This window comes from Grampus griseus (assembly GCF_964374135.1).
Source record: "Grampus griseus genome assembly, chromosome: 2".
Taxonomy (NCBI): Eukaryota; Metazoa; Chordata; class Mammalia; order Artiodactyla; family Delphinidae; genus Grampus; species Grampus griseus.
Window position 1 is genome coordinate 38,617,073 of NC_139018.1, and position 21,196 is coordinate 38,638,268.

The following is a 21,196-nucleotide window of genomic DNA, read 5'->3' on the forward strand; positions in this document are numbered from 1 at the left end:
CAATCTCTCGAAAATTTAAATTGATTAGGCTTCATTCAGGAGGACAGGGCTGGAGGATAACTTTAGTCATAAGGCTAAGAATGTCTTAGGCAAATCATAACCTTGGATCATCTAATTCTTCATGAAATCTATCAACCACTCTCATGTTTTACCACAATGACTAGAGTAGTGCTCACTCATAAAATCATGTTTATCATACTAAAGATAACACTTATTGAGTGAACACCAAATTCTGGGCACTCTGCTCAGGGGTTACCATGCATATGCCGAAAAGTTTATAAAGGCATCTCTGTCAAGTGATTCATTGATTTCACCAATATTCACCTCATTTTTTTTTCACTTGGGATAGTTGATTTATTTTCATCATTTCTTCTCTTTCAGCTCTTCTTTATGCAACTATTTTTGGAAATGTTACCACAATTTTCCAGCAAATGTATGCCAACACCAACCGGTACCATGAGATGCTGAATAATGTACGGGACTTTCTGAAACTCTATCAGGTCCCCAAAGGCCTTAGTGAACGAGTCATGGATTATATTGTCTCAACATGGTCTATGTCAAAAGGCATTGACACAGAAAAGGTATGGGTTATTATTATTGTTCTTGTTATTTATTTTCTGTTTCAATAGGATCTTCAGATGCCCATAGCTTTCCCACTCACATATTACTTGTATAATTGCTTTATAAATGTTACTCTGTATTTCATAAGTGACATATCAGTCAATCATATTATTTAGTGCTTGGAAGGTGGAAAATGTTCAACCATTAATCATCAATTAGTACTAGTCATCAAACTCAATTTAGGAATTGTGGTTCCTGAAAACAGCTAATTATTTCATTTCCTCAAAACATTCTCATTACCACTCAGAGTAATTTGTCACATTCCTCTAAAATGCTAACTGTGATGCCATTTCTTTTGCTAGATTTTATTCTTGATTTCTCTTCTGACATTTTGCCCATTTAAAATTCAGAAAGAAACTTCCTTGCTTGTAACTAAAAGATTATATATCTTCTATTCTACCCTCTACTTAAATTTCTCTTCTCTCTATCACACGTTCTACAATGCAACTTATAGTTCTTTGTTTTCCCTTTTTCCCTGCACAAATCTATGAAATGGATATGACCCTTGCAATCCACCTGTCATGTCTAATTTCTTGCTTGTCTTTTCATGGAACCTCTTTAAATTTTTCCCATCTAACTCATATTAGGGGCAAAGAAGAAACCAAAGTCCTCCTCATGATAAACAAAATCAAATAAATTCTCACTTCCTACACCCAGCTGATTCACATCCAATATAGGGAATGGCAAGTAGGGCTTGCACATAAGACTTCTAGAGAAAACTGATCTTAAGCTATTTCACTTTATAAGTATCAGCGAAGGCTTTATTTTTAGGTACTGATTTTTGACATACGATAATCAGATAGCACATAACCTTCCTTGCCATTTCCCACAAATTTTATTTTTTTTAATCATATGAGGTTGACTTGTAGTTTTTCTTTCAGACCTGCTTAACAAGCACCTTTCAATGTCAAAGTGAAAGAGCCAATGAACAAAGTAGATGTTTAGTTAGGGGAATTTCATGAAACAAGTAGGAAGTTGTAAGCCAGAGCAGGTGTTAGGAGCAGAGGATTGAGGGGAGTTGAAGGGAACGGACTTGAGGGTAAGAGCTGAGGGAGGGAAGCCTTCAGAGAGAGTGCAAGTGAGATACTGGAGGCTAGCTATGTGGAAGAGTTATGAAAGAGGGTGAGATTTGCTCTTCTTTTGACATTTTACAAGATGCAGTTAAATGGCCCCTTAAAGTGGAATGTGTGACCACAGCGGGGAAAAGGAAAAACTGCATACCTGTGGAATTTGATTACTGTGTATCTGAACTGATATAAGGTTAGTAGGGAGGGAATCCAAAGAAGGAACAGGATCTTCCTGAGGGTTGCACGTGAGAGTCAGTGTTTAAATCGCTAGAAGCAGGATATTCTCTGAGGTCCACATTCAATGACACTGAGCTCAAGACGCAACCATTTACCTTGTCAATCACTATCTCAGTCAGAAGCTTTTCTTTCCAGAAAATTCAGTGGGGTCTCATGGTAGTTGACAGATAACATCAGTAAACTGATGGAATAATAGCCCTTTACACTAGAAAAGTACCTGACCCAGAGCTTATGCCACAGATATGGTACATGGCAGATTTTTTAGTTCCCTTCTCTAAGTTCCCAGATGCTGGGTTAGTTCGGGAATGGAACCAATAGATTCTCACAAGCTTCCCCTCTAGTACCTGCTCAACTGTCTGCTTCATGATGCAGTTAGGGTGTAATATAAATTTTAATTCACATAAAAAGATTTTTAAAGAAATAAGTAAAAATATTAAAATGAATTAACTTTTGGATAAGACAAAATCATGGATGTGCCTCCTAACTAAATGGGAAATCTTTAGAGTAGTGTTTGACTAGTAGGAAGAGCAGATTTAAAGAACCATGGCACATACAGAAGTCTTTGTATGTATTAATGCAATGGAGTACATAACAAATTAAGTGATGAATAAATTTGGCTAGAATATGTAAAACCTTTCACACCAAAAGCTATGGAAACAAAAATGAGATAAAGCATCTGCAACAAATATCACAGGTGAAAGGTTAATTACCTTAATATGTAAAGTGATTTTACAGATCAATAAGAAGAATTAGAATACATGGGGAAAATGAACTGAACGCATAGAAGACAAAAGTTCAGATTACTAATAAACATACAGAAAGTCTTATTTTCACTTGTAATGAATAAATATTGAAAGAACAAGAGACTGTCAGATATAATGCCTAATATTAGCAAAGGCTGTAGTGACTGACACTATCATATTTTTCTGGTCTGTGTGTAACTTGGTAGGGTGCTTCTTGAAAACAGTTTTACCAAGATAATATCCTAAATTTAGGGATATCTAGACTTCAGTCCTTATGCCTCTTCCCTTTTCTGTCTAGAATCTCTCCTCAGTGATATCATACAATCTCATGACTGTAATAATATATGCTAACACCACCCTAGTATACATACTCATCCTGGACCTACTCCCTGAACCACAGATTCTCCTATTCAACTGCCTACTCATATCCAATGAAATTGTCCAGAACTGAACTCGTAATCATCTCCCATAAACCTGCTCTACTGACATTCTTCCTCAATGCAGTTAATGGAAACTCCACACCTCAGTTGCTTAGGACAAAGCTTCCACGTTGAAACTTCCCCCAAATCCTATTGGCTGCACCTCCATTTCTCACCACCTCCATTGAGATCAGCTGGTTCAAGTCACCATCATGTCCTATCTGGGTTATTCTGTAGCCAAGTGATTGGTCTGTGCATCCACCCCGTCCCTGTATAGGTTATTCTCAGCACAGCAGCCAATGAGCTTGTATGGCTTTCATAATAAAGCTTTCTATCTTCTTTCTCTCTCTTATCTCTCATCTCTATCTCTTTTTTATCTTATTTATCTCATCCATCCATCCATCTGTGTATCTAACTATTTTATATTCATCTTTACTTTTGATAATAAGAATGACATTGGTTGAGCCTGTTAAAATACAAGGGTAGAAAAAAGAAAATGAAAGTTCAATGACAGTAATCACATAAATCCTGTAATTGTAGTCATAATCTTAGAAGTGTAGATTTACTTGAGGATAGCTTCAGTAAACAGCATCTGATTTTTAACAGTTATACCATATTTGATATTAGAGACCTCTCTTAGACTTGCTGTTCCTCAATAAGTGAAATATTTGTCTTCCTATATGTTTCTTATCTTACATTTTGTTAATTGTTTCGAATATTTTATCAATGGTGGTTGTTATCAAATTTAACTTTGAGTATGTACTGAAAAAGATCGAAATATAATGTGTGAAATGAAATGTCTTTGTTCTAATGCTTCTCTTATTAGTTCTAAAACAGCTATTTTTTTTCAGCTGCTGGTACAATAGAATTTAATGATGCATTTCAGCTAATTAGAGAAAACGTTCGCCCCAATTACTGAGATTTCATTCTGTCGCTTCCACATACTTAGTTTTATAGATATTTTGAATTCAGCTTTAACCCACAAGCAAATTAATCACTGTGATTTAATTCAGTCTTAGCTTGTCTTTTGTGAATAATGCTTTCTCTAATACAAATTGTGGGATTAAAATCACTACTGATGTGGAGATTGTAGCATTTTTATCATGAAAGTTTGCCTTAGGCAATTTAAAAATATAAAACAGTACCTAGATTAATTTGATTTGGTTGAAAGTATTTTATTGACTACTAATTACTATAGTTGCTTTAGATTCTTTTCAAATTTAATAACCAAAATCCGTCCTCTGGGCTTTGCTACTTGCTAACATTCTGTGCAGTTAAAAGACAAGAGAAATGGGTGGAATGAGTGAGGATTTAAAAGGGAAAGAGCAGATTATGGGAAAAAAATAGAAAGGATGATAGTTAAAGCTAAAAAATCTATCCTACAGTTTGAAATGATTTTACTGAGAAATAATTCAAATAAAGTAAATGGCTGGGGACTTTATTTTCAGCTTTAGGACTGTATGAAAAAATACATAACTTGTAGCATGTTGTGTAGACCACATATTTCTCATAATACTGGAATCATTTTCAGCTTGTTTTTTTGTAGAATGAAATTTAAAACCTTAAGGTTTTTTATTTTCCACTGTCTAATATTTTTTTTTCTAGCATGTTCTTTGAAGAAACTCAGAAAAAGCTCTTTGGTCTTCATTTCTTGTTTCATGGGTTTTGTAATAAGCATAAAGTTATCAGTAGGCAGATCCCATTATATGAAAAGTTCTGGCAGAATTATGCAAAACATTCAGGCAGAATTATGCCTTTAGAATGTAAAGAAATTGATTTTGAATATTTTAAAATCTTGGATTATTTTTAAACCAGATCTATAACAGAAGCACTTTACTTCTTCCAAATATAGTAGGCAATATATATATTTTTTCTACAAATTAAAGTAACTTTCTTTTAATCAGTTTACTTTTATACAAACATATTTTTAAATTTAGGAAAGCCTGTCTAAATATTTCTTTGTATTCCTAAATGTGAAAAATGGGGATACATTCTTATATATTCATGGTGTCATTATCTTGGTTCAATATTTAAATTATTTAAATGCTTCAAGAAGTTTTTATAGCAATGTACAGCTGAACCCAAGAGTGAAAGCACTAGCCTTCCAAGAAGAGCTCCCCCCAGTTAAATATGTCATGTAAGTATATACATGTGAAGATAGTAAAACAAAACTGAATTGGTCTTAAGATGCATTAATAGGACTTTTGTCTCTGGATCAAGAAAGGTACTAAGCATCCCAATACAGTCCATGTTATTCAGATCATAGATAAAATATTATGTTCAGCTGTCAGCTGGATATTTTAAAAGAAATATTATCAAATGGCAGCACACTTACTAGAAGATAATCATGATGACATAAAGTTCTGGGAATCTTGTTATAAGTTAAAGGAAATATGAATATTTTGTTTGGCTAATTGAAGACTTTGGGGAGAGGTATGACAGGTGACCTGAACTATTTGAAGTATTTAAAGATGCAGTGATCTATCTGCTTCAGGAGGAAATTAAGTCCCTGTGGGTAAAGGATACAGACAGAACATCGTCCAAAATGAACTTGCAGGTCCTGACACTGAAATTACATGACAGCTGTATCTGAATGATTTAGAGTACTATTACATATCATAACCTTTTTACAATTAAGAAACATATATTGAAGAGATCCTATATTAAAAATTACAGAATAAAATTCAGTAATGGTTCAATAATTGTTTCCCAACAACTTTTTATTAGTACATCTAAGTACTGTAGTTTTACACATGAAACTAACTGGTTTTTCCAAGGTAGCAGAACAAATACCATCTTAAAAAAATTATGAGGACTCAGTATCCCTGTTGGGGGCTAAGCCAGCCCAGGCCCATTGGACAATTGGCATGTTTTTCCTGTGGTCTTTAAGTAAACTGCTTGTTTTGCAAGAGACTATGGCTAGTTTATTATTATAGGAAACTATATTTTAGCCTGTTTTGTGAAAGCACCATGGCCCAAATATCTGAAAACTGTGACCTTTATATCTATACCTATACATGGCAAGGGAATTTAACTATTGTCATGTCCACATGTGCTTCTCAGTTGTTACCTAGTGAAAAATTACAGGGTAAGCATTCAGACTTATTATTGACATTTCTCTTTTCTAGCTGGCCTGCAGGCATTACCTGAAAAGGTAGACTTTATCTGAAACCTCAATTATATTTTTCCTTTCATGGATCAGAAGTTAAATAAAATAACACTCAAGGGTTTATTAGAAACATTATAAGTAGATAGGAACTTTAATATTTTCTGTGATAGAAATTTGAAGCATCGAATTATATTTGGTGTGTCATGGCTTTTGGCATGATTTAAGAGTACTCCAATGCCAGCTTTATATTATTGTTAGCTAATAAAATTACTAGCAAACTTTTTGTGTGTCAGGTAGTAGGCAGTATTATTTTTCTCTAGTAAGGATAGGGAGACACTGTATAACTTAGGTTAAAACCTGAGTGGCTTAAACCTTTCTCTAGGAATAATATTAAGTGCATTATTTTTATGTCCCATGTTGAAGTTACTTTATTGCATTAGAGTGGGCTAGTTTGTATTTCATTTTCTCACCACTCTGTCACTAGCCTCTGAGGAAGGGACTACAGAGTCATTTGATAGCTATAGTCCAGGAATGAGAAAGAGTTGTCCATGTAGGGCCATGGATGACTTGCTCAGTAGCCTGGCTTTATCTTGACCATGAGGATTGGTTTCCATGCTCAGTGTTCACATCAACAATGGAGATACCACCACCCACCTTACTTAGTTGTCTAGAGGATGAAAAGTGCCCACAGAGTGCCTGCATAAGGTAAGCAATAATAAGTGTAATCAAATAATTTAGTTTATTGAGGTTACAATCAATTGATTTCCTCCTTTACTAATCATAAACTATAAAAAGTAGGTCATGCCTGGCATCATTTTTACCTTAGTCTTTGCTTGGTATTCAGTCCATACTGTTGTCTTTATTTTTTTTATCAAGCATCTTTTCCGACCATAAGACTAGAAATCAACTACAAGAAAAAAATTGCAGAAAACCACAAACACTTGTAGGCTGAACAGTATGCTACTAAACAACCAGTGGATCATTGTAGAATTCAAAGAAGAAATAAAAAAATACCTAGAGTCAAATAAAAATGAAAGCACAGCAATCTAAAATCTATGGGTGCAGCAAAAGCTGTTCTAAAAGGGAAGTTTATACAAGCCTATCTCAGGAGACAAGAAAACTCTCGAATAAACAACCTAAACTTATATCTCAAGGGACAAGAAAAAGAACAAACAAAACCCAAAGTTAGTAGAAGGAAAGAAGTCATAAAGATGAGAGCAGAAGTAAATGAATAGAGCCTGAAAAAATATAGAAAGATAAATGAAAGTAAGAGCTGGTTCTTTGAAAAGATAAACAAAATTGATAAACCTTTAGCCAGACACATCAAGGAAAAAAAGCAAGAGAGCCTGAATCAATAAAATCAGAAATAAAGAAGTAGTTACAATCAACAACACAGAAATACAAAGGCTCATAAGAGATTACTATAAACAGTTATACACCAATAAAATGGACAACTTAAAGGAAATGGATAATTTCCTAGAAATATAAATCTCCCAAGACTGAACAAGGAAGAAATAGCAAATATGAACAAATTACCAGTAATGAAATTGCATCAGTAATAAAAAAAAAAAACTTCCCAACAAATGAAAGTCAAATCAAAACAACAGTGAGATATCACCTCATACCCATCAGAATGGCTATCATCAAAAAGACCAGAAATAACAAATGTAAGTGAGGCTGTAGAGAAAAGGGAACCCTTGGACACTGTTGGTGGGAATGTAAATTGGTACAGACACTATGGAAAATAGTTTGGAGGTTCCTCAATAAACAGAACATAGAACTACCATATGATCTAGCAATTCCACTCTTGGGTACATATCCAAAGAAAACAAAACACTAATTTGTAAAGATACGTGCACCCCAGTGTTTATAGCAGCATTACTTACAATAGCCAAGATATGGAAGTAATCTAAGTGTCCATCAACAGGTGAATGGATAAAGATGATGTCACACACACACACACACACACACACAGGAATACTACTCAGCCATAAAAAAGAATGAAATTTTGCCTTTTGCCACAATGGGGGACCTGGAGGATATTACACTTAGTGAAATAAGTCAGAGAGACAAGTACTGTATGTTATCACTTTATATGTGTAATCTAAAAAATAAAACAAACGAATGAATATAACAAAAAAGAAACAGACTCAGATATAGAGAAGAAAGTAGTTGTTACCAGTGGGAAGAGGGAAGGTGGAGGGGTAAGATAGGGGTAGGGGATTAAGAGGTACAAACTACTATGTATAATAACTTTAAACGGAGTATAATCTATAAAAATTTTGAATCACTATGTTGTACACCTGAAACTAATATAATGTTGTAAATCAATTATACCTTGAAACCGTGGTTTCACAAGGGGAAAGAAAAAAAGGGAAACATGGTTTTGTAGGATATTGTAGTAATTGCTATGGAGTGGTAAATAAAAGTATACATAGTCCCTGCTCTTGTGTTGCTCTGAGTTTAATGTGAGAGGAAAGACTTAACCAGAGTTAAATGTATGATTCCAAATTGTGATGATGCTTGAAATATAATACAGGGAGCTATGGAAGATTTAAAAATAATAGAAGAGGGAGTGGATCTAGTTAAGGTTCGAGGATATAGGTTTAAGACAGCAATGGAGAAAGCAATAAAATTTGAACAGAAAAACTTGTTAGAAAATGAAACTTCACATATTTTATAACAGAACTCAAATTACCTGTATGCTAATCCTCAAGTAACTGGTCTGAAGATGGAAAACAAAAGAAAGGAGAAAAAGCAAAGGTCTAGTTAGTACATTAGCTACTTAAATCATTAATTAACTATACATAGACTCTACATTCTATGTGCTATGGAATAATTTGAACTGAGTATTCATATTGGCTGAAAATCTTACTCTAAAACCAATAACAGCACATACGGGGGCATATGGACTCCACTGGTTCCCTAGTCCTGATTAAGCTAATCAGCACATATTTGTTTAGAAATGGGTCTGCTGCCTTTGTGGACAAGTATCAGAGAATACATTCATGACCAGAGCATACTTTACACATTCTGTTTTCATCGTTTCTACCAAGGATGAATAAAATGTTAGAAAAAAATATTTTTCTAACCATTTTCCCCCCAAAATGTTTATTTAATAGAGATACATGACTTATATAAAATAAGAAATTAGAGCTAGGCAAAGAAGAAACTATGATAAATCACCCATAATCCCACCACTCACAGGAATGTAGCTTGCCACAAACATACAGTACCACTATAAGAAATTACAGAATGAATGTATCAATAGTGGTCCTACCATCAAACTTATTACTTATATAGGACACCTATTACAAGAAAAAGGCCTGATTCTGTAATCAAAATTTGGTGGAGTACTAGAGTTAATATTCTTGATAATAAATTTATCTTTAATTGGTTTTAAGAAAGTTCTTGTAATAAATCTCCCTACAAACTTACAGAGGAAGAGTTTCATTTCTGTGGCTTTTTGAGAGCTATTGTAAAATGTTCAAAGGTAAGAAAAACCAAAATATTCAAAAATAAAACAAACCAAAACAAACAAGCAAACAAAAAACCCTAAACAGCCTAATTTTTCCTTTTTGATCCTTAGTTTTAAAGTACATTATAGACGATTCAAAAGAACTGAGAGAAAACCTCAAATCTTAATTCCATGACCTTTACTTTCTCACTAATAAAGCGTGAGACCTGATATCACTTAATCTTAATATACCTCTGTTCTCTATTTGCAATGATGCATAAGAATGTTAGTGTCAAAGCACGAGTTATTTCACAGAGGTAAATTTTCCAGTTGACTGAAACTTCTTTCCTGCACAATTATTTAAGAATCTTGAGAAAAGCCTTTCAAATGATGTTACATGTTTTCCTTAAAGAGAATATTATATATTACATAAATTAGGAAAATATTTTCTTCACAAGGAGCACTACACCTCCTCATGAATGTAGACATGTACTTGTTTAATACTTTAACTCCAAATCCATAATAGAGAAAGGCAGTTTGGTTATTATAGTTTTAAGGATAACCTCTTAAAATAGTATATCAAATATTTATTCTTACGTTTGTTCATATTTGTATTGACTTTTATGGACTTCTCATAAAATTAAAATCAATATAAAACAACAGACATGCATAAACACTTCCACATATATATACAAGAAAGAATTAAATACAATAGAGGTGTCTAGCCACCTGGAGTGTCATTTTTACTGAATTTGGTCATATTGAGCATTTGATTTTCTTGGCAGCTAAATTAAAAAGAGAAATGTTGTCTATTAAAGGAGGCAAACACATTTGCCTAAAGACTAATATATTTTCTTCTGGCATTGAATCCAGATAGGACTTTGTCATGCAAATCTTTTGTTTGCAAGCAATAGAGTATATTGATTAAGATCAGGGATCAGCAAACTTTTTGTGTAAAGGACCAGAAAGTACATAGTCTAGACTTTGTGGGCCATGTGGTCTTTGTTTCAACTACTCAACTTTGTCATTGTAGCATGAAAAGAGCCATAGACAACATGTAAATAATGAACACTGCTCGGTCCCAATGAAAGCTTATTTATAGTTACATTAATTTGAATTTCATATACTTTTACATGTCATAAAATATTATTTTCCTTTTTTCCCGCAATTATTTAAAAATGTAAAAACCATTTTTAGCTTACTGGCCATACAAACACAAGTGGAAGTCCAGATTTGCCCCTCAGGTCCTAGTTTGCTGACCTCTGCTTAAGATTACTACATCTCTAGTCAGATTGTCAGATTTCTATCCTATTTAAAATTGCAGCATCTCTACCCTTAAAGTCCTTAGGTAACTTCCACAGTTTAATTTTCTTCACAGAACTTATCACAACTTGAAGTATTTTATATATATAGTTCATTTCTTTATTTGTTAAATGTGCCACTATTAGAATAAACATTTCATGCAGGCAAGGAGTTTTGCCTCTTTTGTTCATTGCTGAGTAATTTGCACTTAGAATAGTGCTTGGTACCTGTTAGATGATCAATAAATTTTTATTTTATCAATGGATATAATTCTGGGGTTCATAAGGACATATACATTTGGAAGCCATTAATATATAAAAGGCCTTGAAGACATGGCTGTGATCACTCAAAATGACATTATAGCTAGGAAAGAGAAAAGAGTTTTGAGAAACTCCTACATTTAGATGAAGTAGATGAGAAAGGGCCTGAAAGGACATTGATCAGTGGTTGGTGATATCAGATCAAAAGCAGAAATATTTTATTTTATGGAAATCAAGAGAGAAAATGAACAACTATCTTGAAATCTTCTAAAATATAAATAAAATGTGAAAAATTCTGCTTGGATTTTTCAACATAGAGCATATTTGTGGACTTGATAAAAGCAGATTTATTAGAGTAGTGGAGACAGATGAAACATTGGAGTGAGGAGGAGTAATGTGTAGTAATTAAGAGTGTGATTTTGGCATAGGGATAATCAAATTGACATATGGTAATGGCGCAAGTTAATGAATGTAAAAATAGCCCCAAACATATGGAGAGACATTATATATGACAGAGATAGGCAAATATACATGAGTGGGAAAGGCAAGACCATTCAACAAATGTTATTGGGCATAGGAAAAAAGTTCAGTCTGACCTCTCCTTCCCACCATATCAATCAATTCTGGGCTTTAAGACTTAAATATGAAAAACCTGTGTCAATTTCATATGGAACCACAAAGAACCTCAAACAGCCAAAATAATCTTGAGAAAGAAAAAACTGGATACATAACACTTCCTGATTACAAAATACTTTACAAGTCTGCAGTAATTAAAATAGTATGGTGCAGGCCTAGAGACAGACATATAGACCATGGAACAGAATAGAGAGTTCAGAATTAAATTTGCACATAAATAGTCAACTGATCTTTGACAAGGGTGCCAAGAATTCACAATGGGGAAAGGATAGTCTCTTCAACAAATGGTGTTTGGAAAACTGGACATTCATATGCAAAAGAATGAAATTGGGATCTTATCTAACACCACACACAAAAATCAACTCAAAATGGATTAAGACATTGCCAAGACAATGACAAAAGACAATCAAGAAAATTTTCCCTGTGTTTTCTCCTAGGAATTTTAGAGTTTCAGGTATTATGTTTAAATCTTTGCAATGATTTCTTGGATATGACACCAATAGCATAGGCAACAAAAGCAAAAATAGACAAATGGGACTGCATCAAACCAGAAAGCTTCTGCACAGCAAGGAAAGCAAATAACAGGTGAAAAGGCAACTTACAGAATGGGAGAAAATATTTGCAAACCTATATCTGTTGAGGGGTTAATATCCAAAATATATAAGGAACTCACACAACTAAACAGTAAAAAAACAAATAACCCAATTTAAAAATGGGAGAAAATGTTTTTTCTCCATAAAAAACATACAAATACCCAAAAGGTATATGAAAATGCTGTGTTATAGAAAGAGCAAAAGGGCTTTAAGTCACCCAGACCATGAATCTTATTGACCTTTGTAAAATGGAAATAAGATCTGCATTGTATAATTTTCATAAGGATTAAAATTGTTGGTGTCATTTTCTATTTCTTTCAAAATATGAACCAATTGAATCTAAGAAAACAATATTGAAATCCCTGCCAAGCTGTGTTTGAACCTGAGGAGGAGGATATTTGATTTGCTACTCTAGTAGAATATTAGATACTGTGATTTCAAAATAGGCGTAAGGCTGACTATCCAGGGCAAGGTTAACTTTCCTTTTTTTTTTTTTTTTTTTTTTGATTTTTTTTAACATCTTTATTGGAGTATAACTGCTTTACGATGGTGTGTTAGTTTCTGCTTTATAACAAAGTGAATCAGTTATAAATATACATATGTTCCCATATCTCTTCCCTCTTGCATCTCCCTCCCTCCTACCGCTCTAGGTGGTCACAAACTACCTAGCTAATCTCCCTGTGCTATGCGGCTGCTTCCCACTAGCTATCTATTTTACGTTTGTAGTGTATATATGTCCATGCCACTCTCCCACTTTATCACAGCTTGCCCTTCCCCCTCGCATATCGTCAAGTCCATGCTCTAGTAGGTCTGTGTCTTTATTCCCATCTTACCCCTAGGTACTTCATGATTTTCTTTTTCTTAGATTCCATATATATGTGTTAGCATACGGTATTTGTTTTTCTCTTTCTAACTTACTTCACTCTGTATAACAGACTCTAGGTTCATCCACCTCAGTACAAATAACTCAATTTCGTTTCTTTTTATGGCTGAGTAATATTCCATTGTATATATGTGCCACATCTTCTTTATCCATTCACCTGTAGATGAACACTTAGGTTGATTCCATATCCTGGCTATTGTAAATAGAGCAGCAGTGAACATTTTGTTACATGACTATTTTGAATTATGGTTTTCTCAGGGTATATGCCCAGTAGTGGGATTGCTGGGTCGTATGGTACTTCTATTTGTAGTTTTCTAAGGAACCTCCATACTGTTCTCTATAGTGGCTGTATCACTTTACATTCCCACCAACAGTGCAAGAGTGGTCCCTTCTCTCCATGCCCTCTCCAGCATTTATTTTTTCTCGATTTTTTGATGATGGCCATTCTGACTGGTGTGAGATGATATCTCATTGTAGTTTTGATTTGCATTTCTCCAGTGATTAATGATGTTGAGCATTCTTTCATGTGTTTGTTGGCAATCTGTATATCTTCTTTGGAGAAATGTCTATTTAGGTCTTCTGCCCATTTTTGGATTGGGTTGTTTGGTTTTTTGTTATTGAGCTGCATGAGCTGCTTGTAAATTTTGAAAATTAATCCTTTGTCAGTTGCTTCATTTGCAAATATTTTCTCCCATTCTGAGGGTTGTCTTTTCGTCTTGCTTATGGTTTCCTTTGCTGTGCAAAAGGTTTTCAGTTTCATTAGGTCCCATTTGTTTATTTTTGTTTTTATTTCCATTTCTCTATGAGGTGGGTCAAAAAGGATTTTGCTGTGATTTATGTCATAGAGCGTTCTGCCTTTGTTTTCCTCTAAGAGTTTGATAATGTCTGGCCTTACGTTTAGGTCTTTAATACATTTTGAGTTTATTTTTGTGTGTGGTGTTAGGGACTGTTCTAATTTCATACTTTTACATGTACCTGTCCAGTTTTATCAGCACCACTTATTGAAGAGACTGTCTTTTCTCCACTGTACATTCTTCCCTCCTTTATCAAAGATAGGGGGACTATATGTGCATGCGTTTATCTCTGGGGTTTCTATCCTGTTCCATTGATCTATATTTCTGTTTTTGTGCCAGTACCATACTGTCTTGACTACTGTAACTTTGTAGTATAGTCTGAAGGCAGGGGCCTGATTCCTCAAGCTCCATTTTTCGTTCTCAAGATTGCTTTGGCTATTTGGGATATTTTCTGTTTCCATACAAATTATGAAATTTTTTGTTCTAGTTCTGTGAAAAATGCCAGTGATAGTTTGATAGGGATTGCATTGAATCTGTAGATTGCTTTGGGTAGTAGAGTCATTTCCACAATGTTGATTCTTCCAATCCAAGAACATGGTATATCTCTCCATCTATTTGTATCATCTTTAATTTCTTTCATCAGTGTCTTATAATTTTCTGCGTACAGGTCTTTTGTCTCCTTAGGTAGGTTTATTCCTAGATATTTTATTCTTTTTGTTGCAGTGGTAAATGGGAGTGTTTTCTTAATTTCACTTTCAGATTTTTCATCCTTAGTGTATAGGAATGCCAGAGATTTCTGTGCATTAATTTTGTATCCTGCTACTTTACCAAATTCCTTGATTAGCTTTACTAGTTTTCTGGTAGCACCTTTAGGATTCTCTATGTATAGTATCATGTCATCTGCAAACAGTGACAGCTTTCTTCTTTTCCGATTTGGATTCCTTTTATTTCTTTTTCTTCTCTAATCACTGTGGCTAAAACTTCGAAAACTATGTTGAATAGTAGTGGTGAGAGAGGGCAACCTTGTCTTGTTCCTGGTCTTAGTGAAAATGCTTTCAGTTTCTCACCATTGAGGATGATGTTGGCTGTGGGTTTGTCATATATGGCCTTTATTATGTTGAGGAAAGTTCCCTCTATGCCTACTTTCTGGAGGGTTTTTAACATAAATGGGTGTTGAATTTTGTCAAAAGCTTTCTCTGCATCTTTTGAGATGATCATATGGTTTTTCTCTTTCAATTTGTTAATATGGTGTATCACGCTGATTGATTTGCGTATATTGAAGAATCCTTGCATTCCTGGGATAAACCCCACTTGGTCATAGTGTATGATCCTTTTAATGTGCTGTTGGATTTTGTTTGTAGTATTTTGTTGAGGATTTTTGCATCTATGTTCATCAGTGATATTGGCCTGTAGTTTTCTTTCTTTGTGTCATCCTTGTCTGGTTTTGGTATCAGGGTGATGGTGGCCTCGTAGAATGAGTTTGGGAGTGTTCCTCCCTCTGCTCTATTTTAGAAGAGTTTGAGAAGGATAGGTGTTAGCTCTTCTCTAAATGTTTGATAGAATTTGCCTGTGAAGCCATCTGGTCCTGGAGTTTTTTTGTTGGGAGATTTTTAATCACAGTTTCAATTTCAGTACTTGAGATTGGTGTGTTCATATTTTCTATTTCTTCCTGTTTCAGTCTCAGCAGGTGGTGCATTTCTAAATATTTGTCCATTCCTTCCAGGTTGTCCATTTTATTGGCATATAGTTGATTGTAGTAATCTCTCATGATCCTTTGTATTTCTGCAGTGTCAGTTGTTACTTCTCCTTTTTCATTTCTAATTCTATTGATTTGAGTCTTCTCCCTTTTTTTCTTGATGAGTCCAGCTAATGGTTTATCAATTTTGTTTATCTTCTCAAAGAACCAGCTTTTAGTTTTATTGATCTTTGCTATCGTTTCCTTCATTTCTTTTTCATTTATTTCTGATCTGATCTTTAAGATTTCTTTCCTTCTGCTAACTTTGGGTTTTTTTTGTTCTTCTTTCTCTAATTGCTTTAGGTACAAGGTTAGGTTTTTTATTTGAGATGTTTCCTGTTTCTTAAGGTAGGATTGTATTGCTATAAACTTCCCTCTTAGAACTGCTTTTGCTGCATCCCATAGGTTTTGGGTCATTGTGTCCCATTGTCATTTGTTTCTAGGTATTTTTTGATTTCCTCTTTGATTTCTTCAGTGATTACTTCGTTATTAGGTAGTGTATTGTTTACCCTCCATGTGTTTGTATTTTATACAGATCTTTTCCTGTAATTGATATCTAGTCTCATAGCGTTGTGGTCGGAAAAGATACTTGATATGAGTTCAATTTTCTTAAATTTACCAAGGCTTGATTTGTGACCCAGGATATGATCTATCCTGGAGAATGTTCCATGAGCACTGGAGAAAAATGTGTATTCTGTTGTTTTTGGATGGAACGTCCTATATATATCAATTAAGTCCATCTTGTTTAATGTATCATTTAATGCTTGTGTTTCCTTATTTTTTTTCATTTAGGATGATCTGTCCATTGGTGAAAGTGGAGTGTTAAATTCCCCTACTATGATTGTGTTACTGTCGATTTCCCCTTTTATGGCTGTTATTATTTGCCTTATGTATTGAGGTGCTCCTATGTTGGGTGCATAAATATTTACAATTGTTATATCTTCTTCTTGGATCGATCCCTTGATCATTATATAGTGTCCTTCTTTGTCTCTTGTAATAGTCTTTATTTTAAAGTCTATTTTGTCTGATATGAGAATTGCTACTCCAGCTTTCTTTTGATTTCCATTTGCATGGAATAACTTTTTCCATCCCCTCACATTCAGTCTGTATGTGTCCCTAGGTCTGAAGTGGGTGTCTTGTAGACAGCATATATACGGGTCTTGTTTTTATATACATTCAGCCAGTCTGTGTCTTTTGGTTGGAGCATTTACTCCATTTACATTTAAGGTACTTATTGATATTTATGTTCCTATTCCCATTTTCTTAATTGTTTTGGGTTCGTTATTGTAGATCTTTTCCTTCTTTTGTGTTTCTTGCCTAGAGAAGTTCCTTTAGCATTTGTTGTAAAGGTGGTTTGGTGGTCCTGAACTCTCTCAGCTTTTGCTTGTCTGTAAGGGTTTTAATTTCTCCATCAAATCTGAATGAGATCCTTGGTGGTTAGAGTAATCTTGGTTGTAGGTTTTTCTCCTTCATCACTTTAAATATGTCCTGCCAGTCCCTTCTGGCTTGCAGAGTTTCTGCTGAAAGATCAGCTGTTAACCTTATGGGGATTCCCTTGTGTGTTGTTGTTTTTCCCTTGCTGCTTTTAATATGTTTTCTTTGTATTTAATTTTTGACAGTTTGATTAATATGTGTCTTGGCGTGTTTCTCCTTGGATTTATCCTGTATGGGACTCTCTGTGCTTCCTGGACTTGATTAACTATTTCCTTTTCCATATTAGGGGAGTTTTCAACTGTAATCTCTTCAAATATTTTCTCAGTCCCTTTCTTTTTCTCTTCTTCTTCTGGGACCCCTATAGTTCAAATGTTGGTGCATTTAATGTTGTCTCAGAGGTCTCTGAGACTGTCCTCAGTTCTTTTCATTCTTTTTTCTTTATTCTGCTCTGCAGTAGTTATTTCCCCTATTTTATCTTACATGTCACTTTTCCGTTTTTCTGCCTCAGTTATTCTGCTATTGATTCCTTCTAGCATATTTTTAATTTCATTTATTGTGTTGTTCATCATTGCTTGTTTCCTCTTTAGTTCTTCTAGGTCCTTTTTAAATGTTTCTTGCATTTTTTCTATTCTATATCCAAGATTTTAGATCATGTTTACTATCATTATTCCGAATTCTTTTTTCAGGTAGACTGCCTATTTCCTCTTCGTTTGTTAGGTCTGGTGGGTTTTTACCTTGCTGCTTCATCTGCTGTGTGTTTTTCTGTCTTCTCATTTTGCTAATCTTACTGTGTTTGGGGTCTCCTTTTTGCAGGCTGCAGGTTCCTAGTTCCCGTTGTTTTCGGTGTCTGTCCCCAGTGGCTAAAGTTGGTTCAGTGGGTTGTGTAGGCTTCCTGGTGGAGGGGACTAGTGCCTGTGTTGTGGTGGATGAGGCTGGATCCTGTCTTTCTGGTGGGCAGGTCCACGTCTGGTGGTGTGTTTTGGGGTGTCTGTATTATTGTTTTACGCAGCCTCTGTGCTAATGGATGGGGTGGTGTTCCTGTCTTGCTAGTTGTTTGTTATAGGGTGTGCAGCACTGTAGCTTGCTGGTCGTTGAGTGGAGCTGGGTCTTGATGTTGAGATGTAGATCTCTGGGAGATTTTTGCCGTTTGATATTACATGGAGCTGGGAGGTCTCTTGTGGACCAGTGTCCTGTATTTGGCTCTCCCATCTCAGAGGCATAGCACTGACTCCTGGCTGGAGTACCAAGAGCCTTTCATCCACAGGGCTCCGAATAAAAGGGAGAACAAGTAGAAAGAAAGAAAAGCAAGAAAGAAAGCAAGAAAGAAAGCAAGAAAGAAAGCAAGAAAGAAAGAAAGAAAAGAAAGGAAGGAAGGAAGGAAGAAGGAGAGGGAGGGAGGGAGGGAGGAAGGAAGGAAGAAAGAAAAAATAAAATAAGATAAAATAAAATAAATTTATTAAAATAAAAAATATTTATTAGGAAAAAAATTTTTTTAAGTTAAAACAAAAAGAAAAACAAAAAACGGACAGACAGAATCCTAGGAGAAATGGTGAAAGCAAAGCTTTACAGACAAAATCTCACACAGAAGCATACACACTGACAAAAAGGGGAAAAGGGGAAGAAATAATATATCTTGCTCTCTAAGACCACGTCCTCAATTTGGGATGATTCGTTGTCTATTCAGGTATTCCACAGATGCGGGGTACATCAAGTTGATTGTGGAGCTTTAATCTGGTGCTCCTGAGGCTGCTGGGAGACATTTCTCTTTCTCTTCTTTGTTCACACAGCTCCTGGGGTTCAGCTTTGGATTTGGCCCCGCCTCTGCGTGTAGGTCGTCTGCGGGCGTCCGTTCTTCAGACTGGACGGGGTTAAAAGAGCAGCGCTTCGGGAGCTCTGGCTCACTCAGGCCGGGGGGAGGGAGGGGTACGGAGTGCGGGGCGAGCCTGCGGCGGCAGAGGCCAGTGTGACGTTGCAGCAGCCTGAGGCGCACCGTGCATTCTCCTGGCTAAGTTGTCCCTGGATCACGGGACCCTGGCAGTGGCGGGCTGCACAGGCTCCCGGGAGGGGAGTGGAGTATAGTGACCTGTGCTCGTACACAGACTCCTTGGTGGCGGCAGCAGCAGCCTTAGCGTCTCATGCCCATCTCTGGGGTCCCCGCTGATAGCCGCGGCTGTGCCCGTCTCTGGAGCTCCCTTAAGCAGCGCTCTTAATCCGCTCTCCTCGTGCACCAGGAAACAAAGGGGCAAGAAAAAGTCTCTCGCCTCTTTGGCAGCTCCAGACTTTTTCCCGGACTCCCTCCCAGCTAGCTGTGGCGCACTAGCCCCTTTCAGCCTGTGTTCACGCCGCCAAACCCAGTCCTCTTCCTGGGATCTGACCTCCGAAGCTCCCAGCCCCCGCCCGCCCCGGCGGGTGAGCAGACAAGCCTCTGGGGCTGGTGAGTGCTGGTCGGCACCGGTCCTCTGTTCGGGAATCTCTCCGCTTTGCCCTCCGCACCCCTGTGGCTGCGCTCTCCTCCGTAGCTCTGAAGCTTCCCGCGCTCTGTCACCCGTAGTCTCCGCCTGCGAAGGGGCTTCCTAGTGTGTGTGGAAACCTTTCCTCTTTCACAGCTCCGTCCCACTGGTGCAGGTCCTATCCCTATCCTTTTGTCTCTGTTTTTTCTTTTGCCCTACCCAGGTACGTGGGGAGTTTCTTGCCTTTTGGGAGGTCTGAGGTCTTCTGCCAGCGTTCAGTGGGTGTTCTGTAGGAGTTGTTCCACGTGTAGATGTATTTCTGATGTATCTCTGGGGAGGAAGGTGATCTCCGTGTCTTACTCTTCCGCTATCTTCCTCAACCTCACCAAGGTTAACTTTTGAGTCACTCAGGTCTTTGGGCTTTCCCAGAATGTTACTCATATTTTGTTGATAAAAGAGTGCAGTAGTTGTTGTTGTTAAGCTATCTTAACCAGTAGACTAGAAACTCTGAAGGTAGTGGCTGTATATATTTTTTTGTCTATATCTGAAAGACAAAACATGTTTCTGGCATTCATAGGTGACCATCAATCGATGAGCAAACGAAATAGGAAACAATGATAGAACTGTTTTAGAGTGCTTTTGAAACTGGTGTAACTCTGATTGGGGCTTGAACCCACACACTGGGACAAAGTGATAGATAAGAAGTGGATTTATTTAGAGAGAACCACACTCCACAGACTGAGTGTGGACCATCTCAGAAGGCCAGAGTGGCACCAGGGTACGGGGTTGTCAGTTTTTATAGGGGTGGGTAATTTCATAGGCTGATGAGTGGGAGGGGTATTCCAGCTATTTGGGGAAGGGGTGGGGATTTCCAGGAATTGGGCCACCGCCCACTCTCTGACCTTTATGGTTGGCCTTGGAACTGTCTGGCCCATGTGGGTGTGTCATTTAGCTTGCTGATGTGTTACAATGAGCATATACTGAGGCTCAAGGTCTAGTCCATCTTGGACCTATTTGGTTCTAATCAGTTTATGTCATTGGGCTATGTCATTCTTTTAAAGGTTGTGCCCTGCCCCCTTCACTCCTGTTTTGCTTTGAAAACCTCTGTGGACTTAGGAAAGCAGTTATACTGCTTTCTTAGTGTATTAGATTAGTTAACACACTTTGCAAAGCTAATATCATTAAAGGATTCATTAACTGGAAAAATAATAATTGCATAAAGATTTTGTTCAGGTCTAAAGCATCACTAAGGACCAAACATACTCTTTGTCTAAATGAGATGTTCAGTACAGTTTTGAAGTGTCTGGGCATTTAAGAAGACGAAACTGGAATATTTTATAGAGAGCTGTTATAAATTGCAAAATTACAGCTTGGTTTCCCAGAGCAAAGGGTTTTTTGACTAAAGCCTTTGGCTTTGTGCTAGAGGCTAATGCCTCAGGTCAGAGGTTTGGCATTT

General features: G+C 36.3%; 1 protein-coding gene across 1 annotated transcript in view; it reads left to right on the top strand.

The window, feature by feature from the left end:
- The window catches only part of KCNH5 (potassium voltage-gated channel subfamily H member 5), a gene marked incomplete at both ends in the record, with an annotated part of 325,030 nt that overhangs the window by 220,138 nt on the left and 83,696 nt on the right, over nucleotides 1–21,196 (top strand). The window contains one exon of the mRNA XM_082649042.1: nucleotides 382–581. Within this exon, the coding sequence (XP_082505168.1) occupies nucleotides 382–581 (200 nt within the window). The remainder of the gene's footprint in view (nucleotides 1–381; nucleotides 582–21,196) is intronic.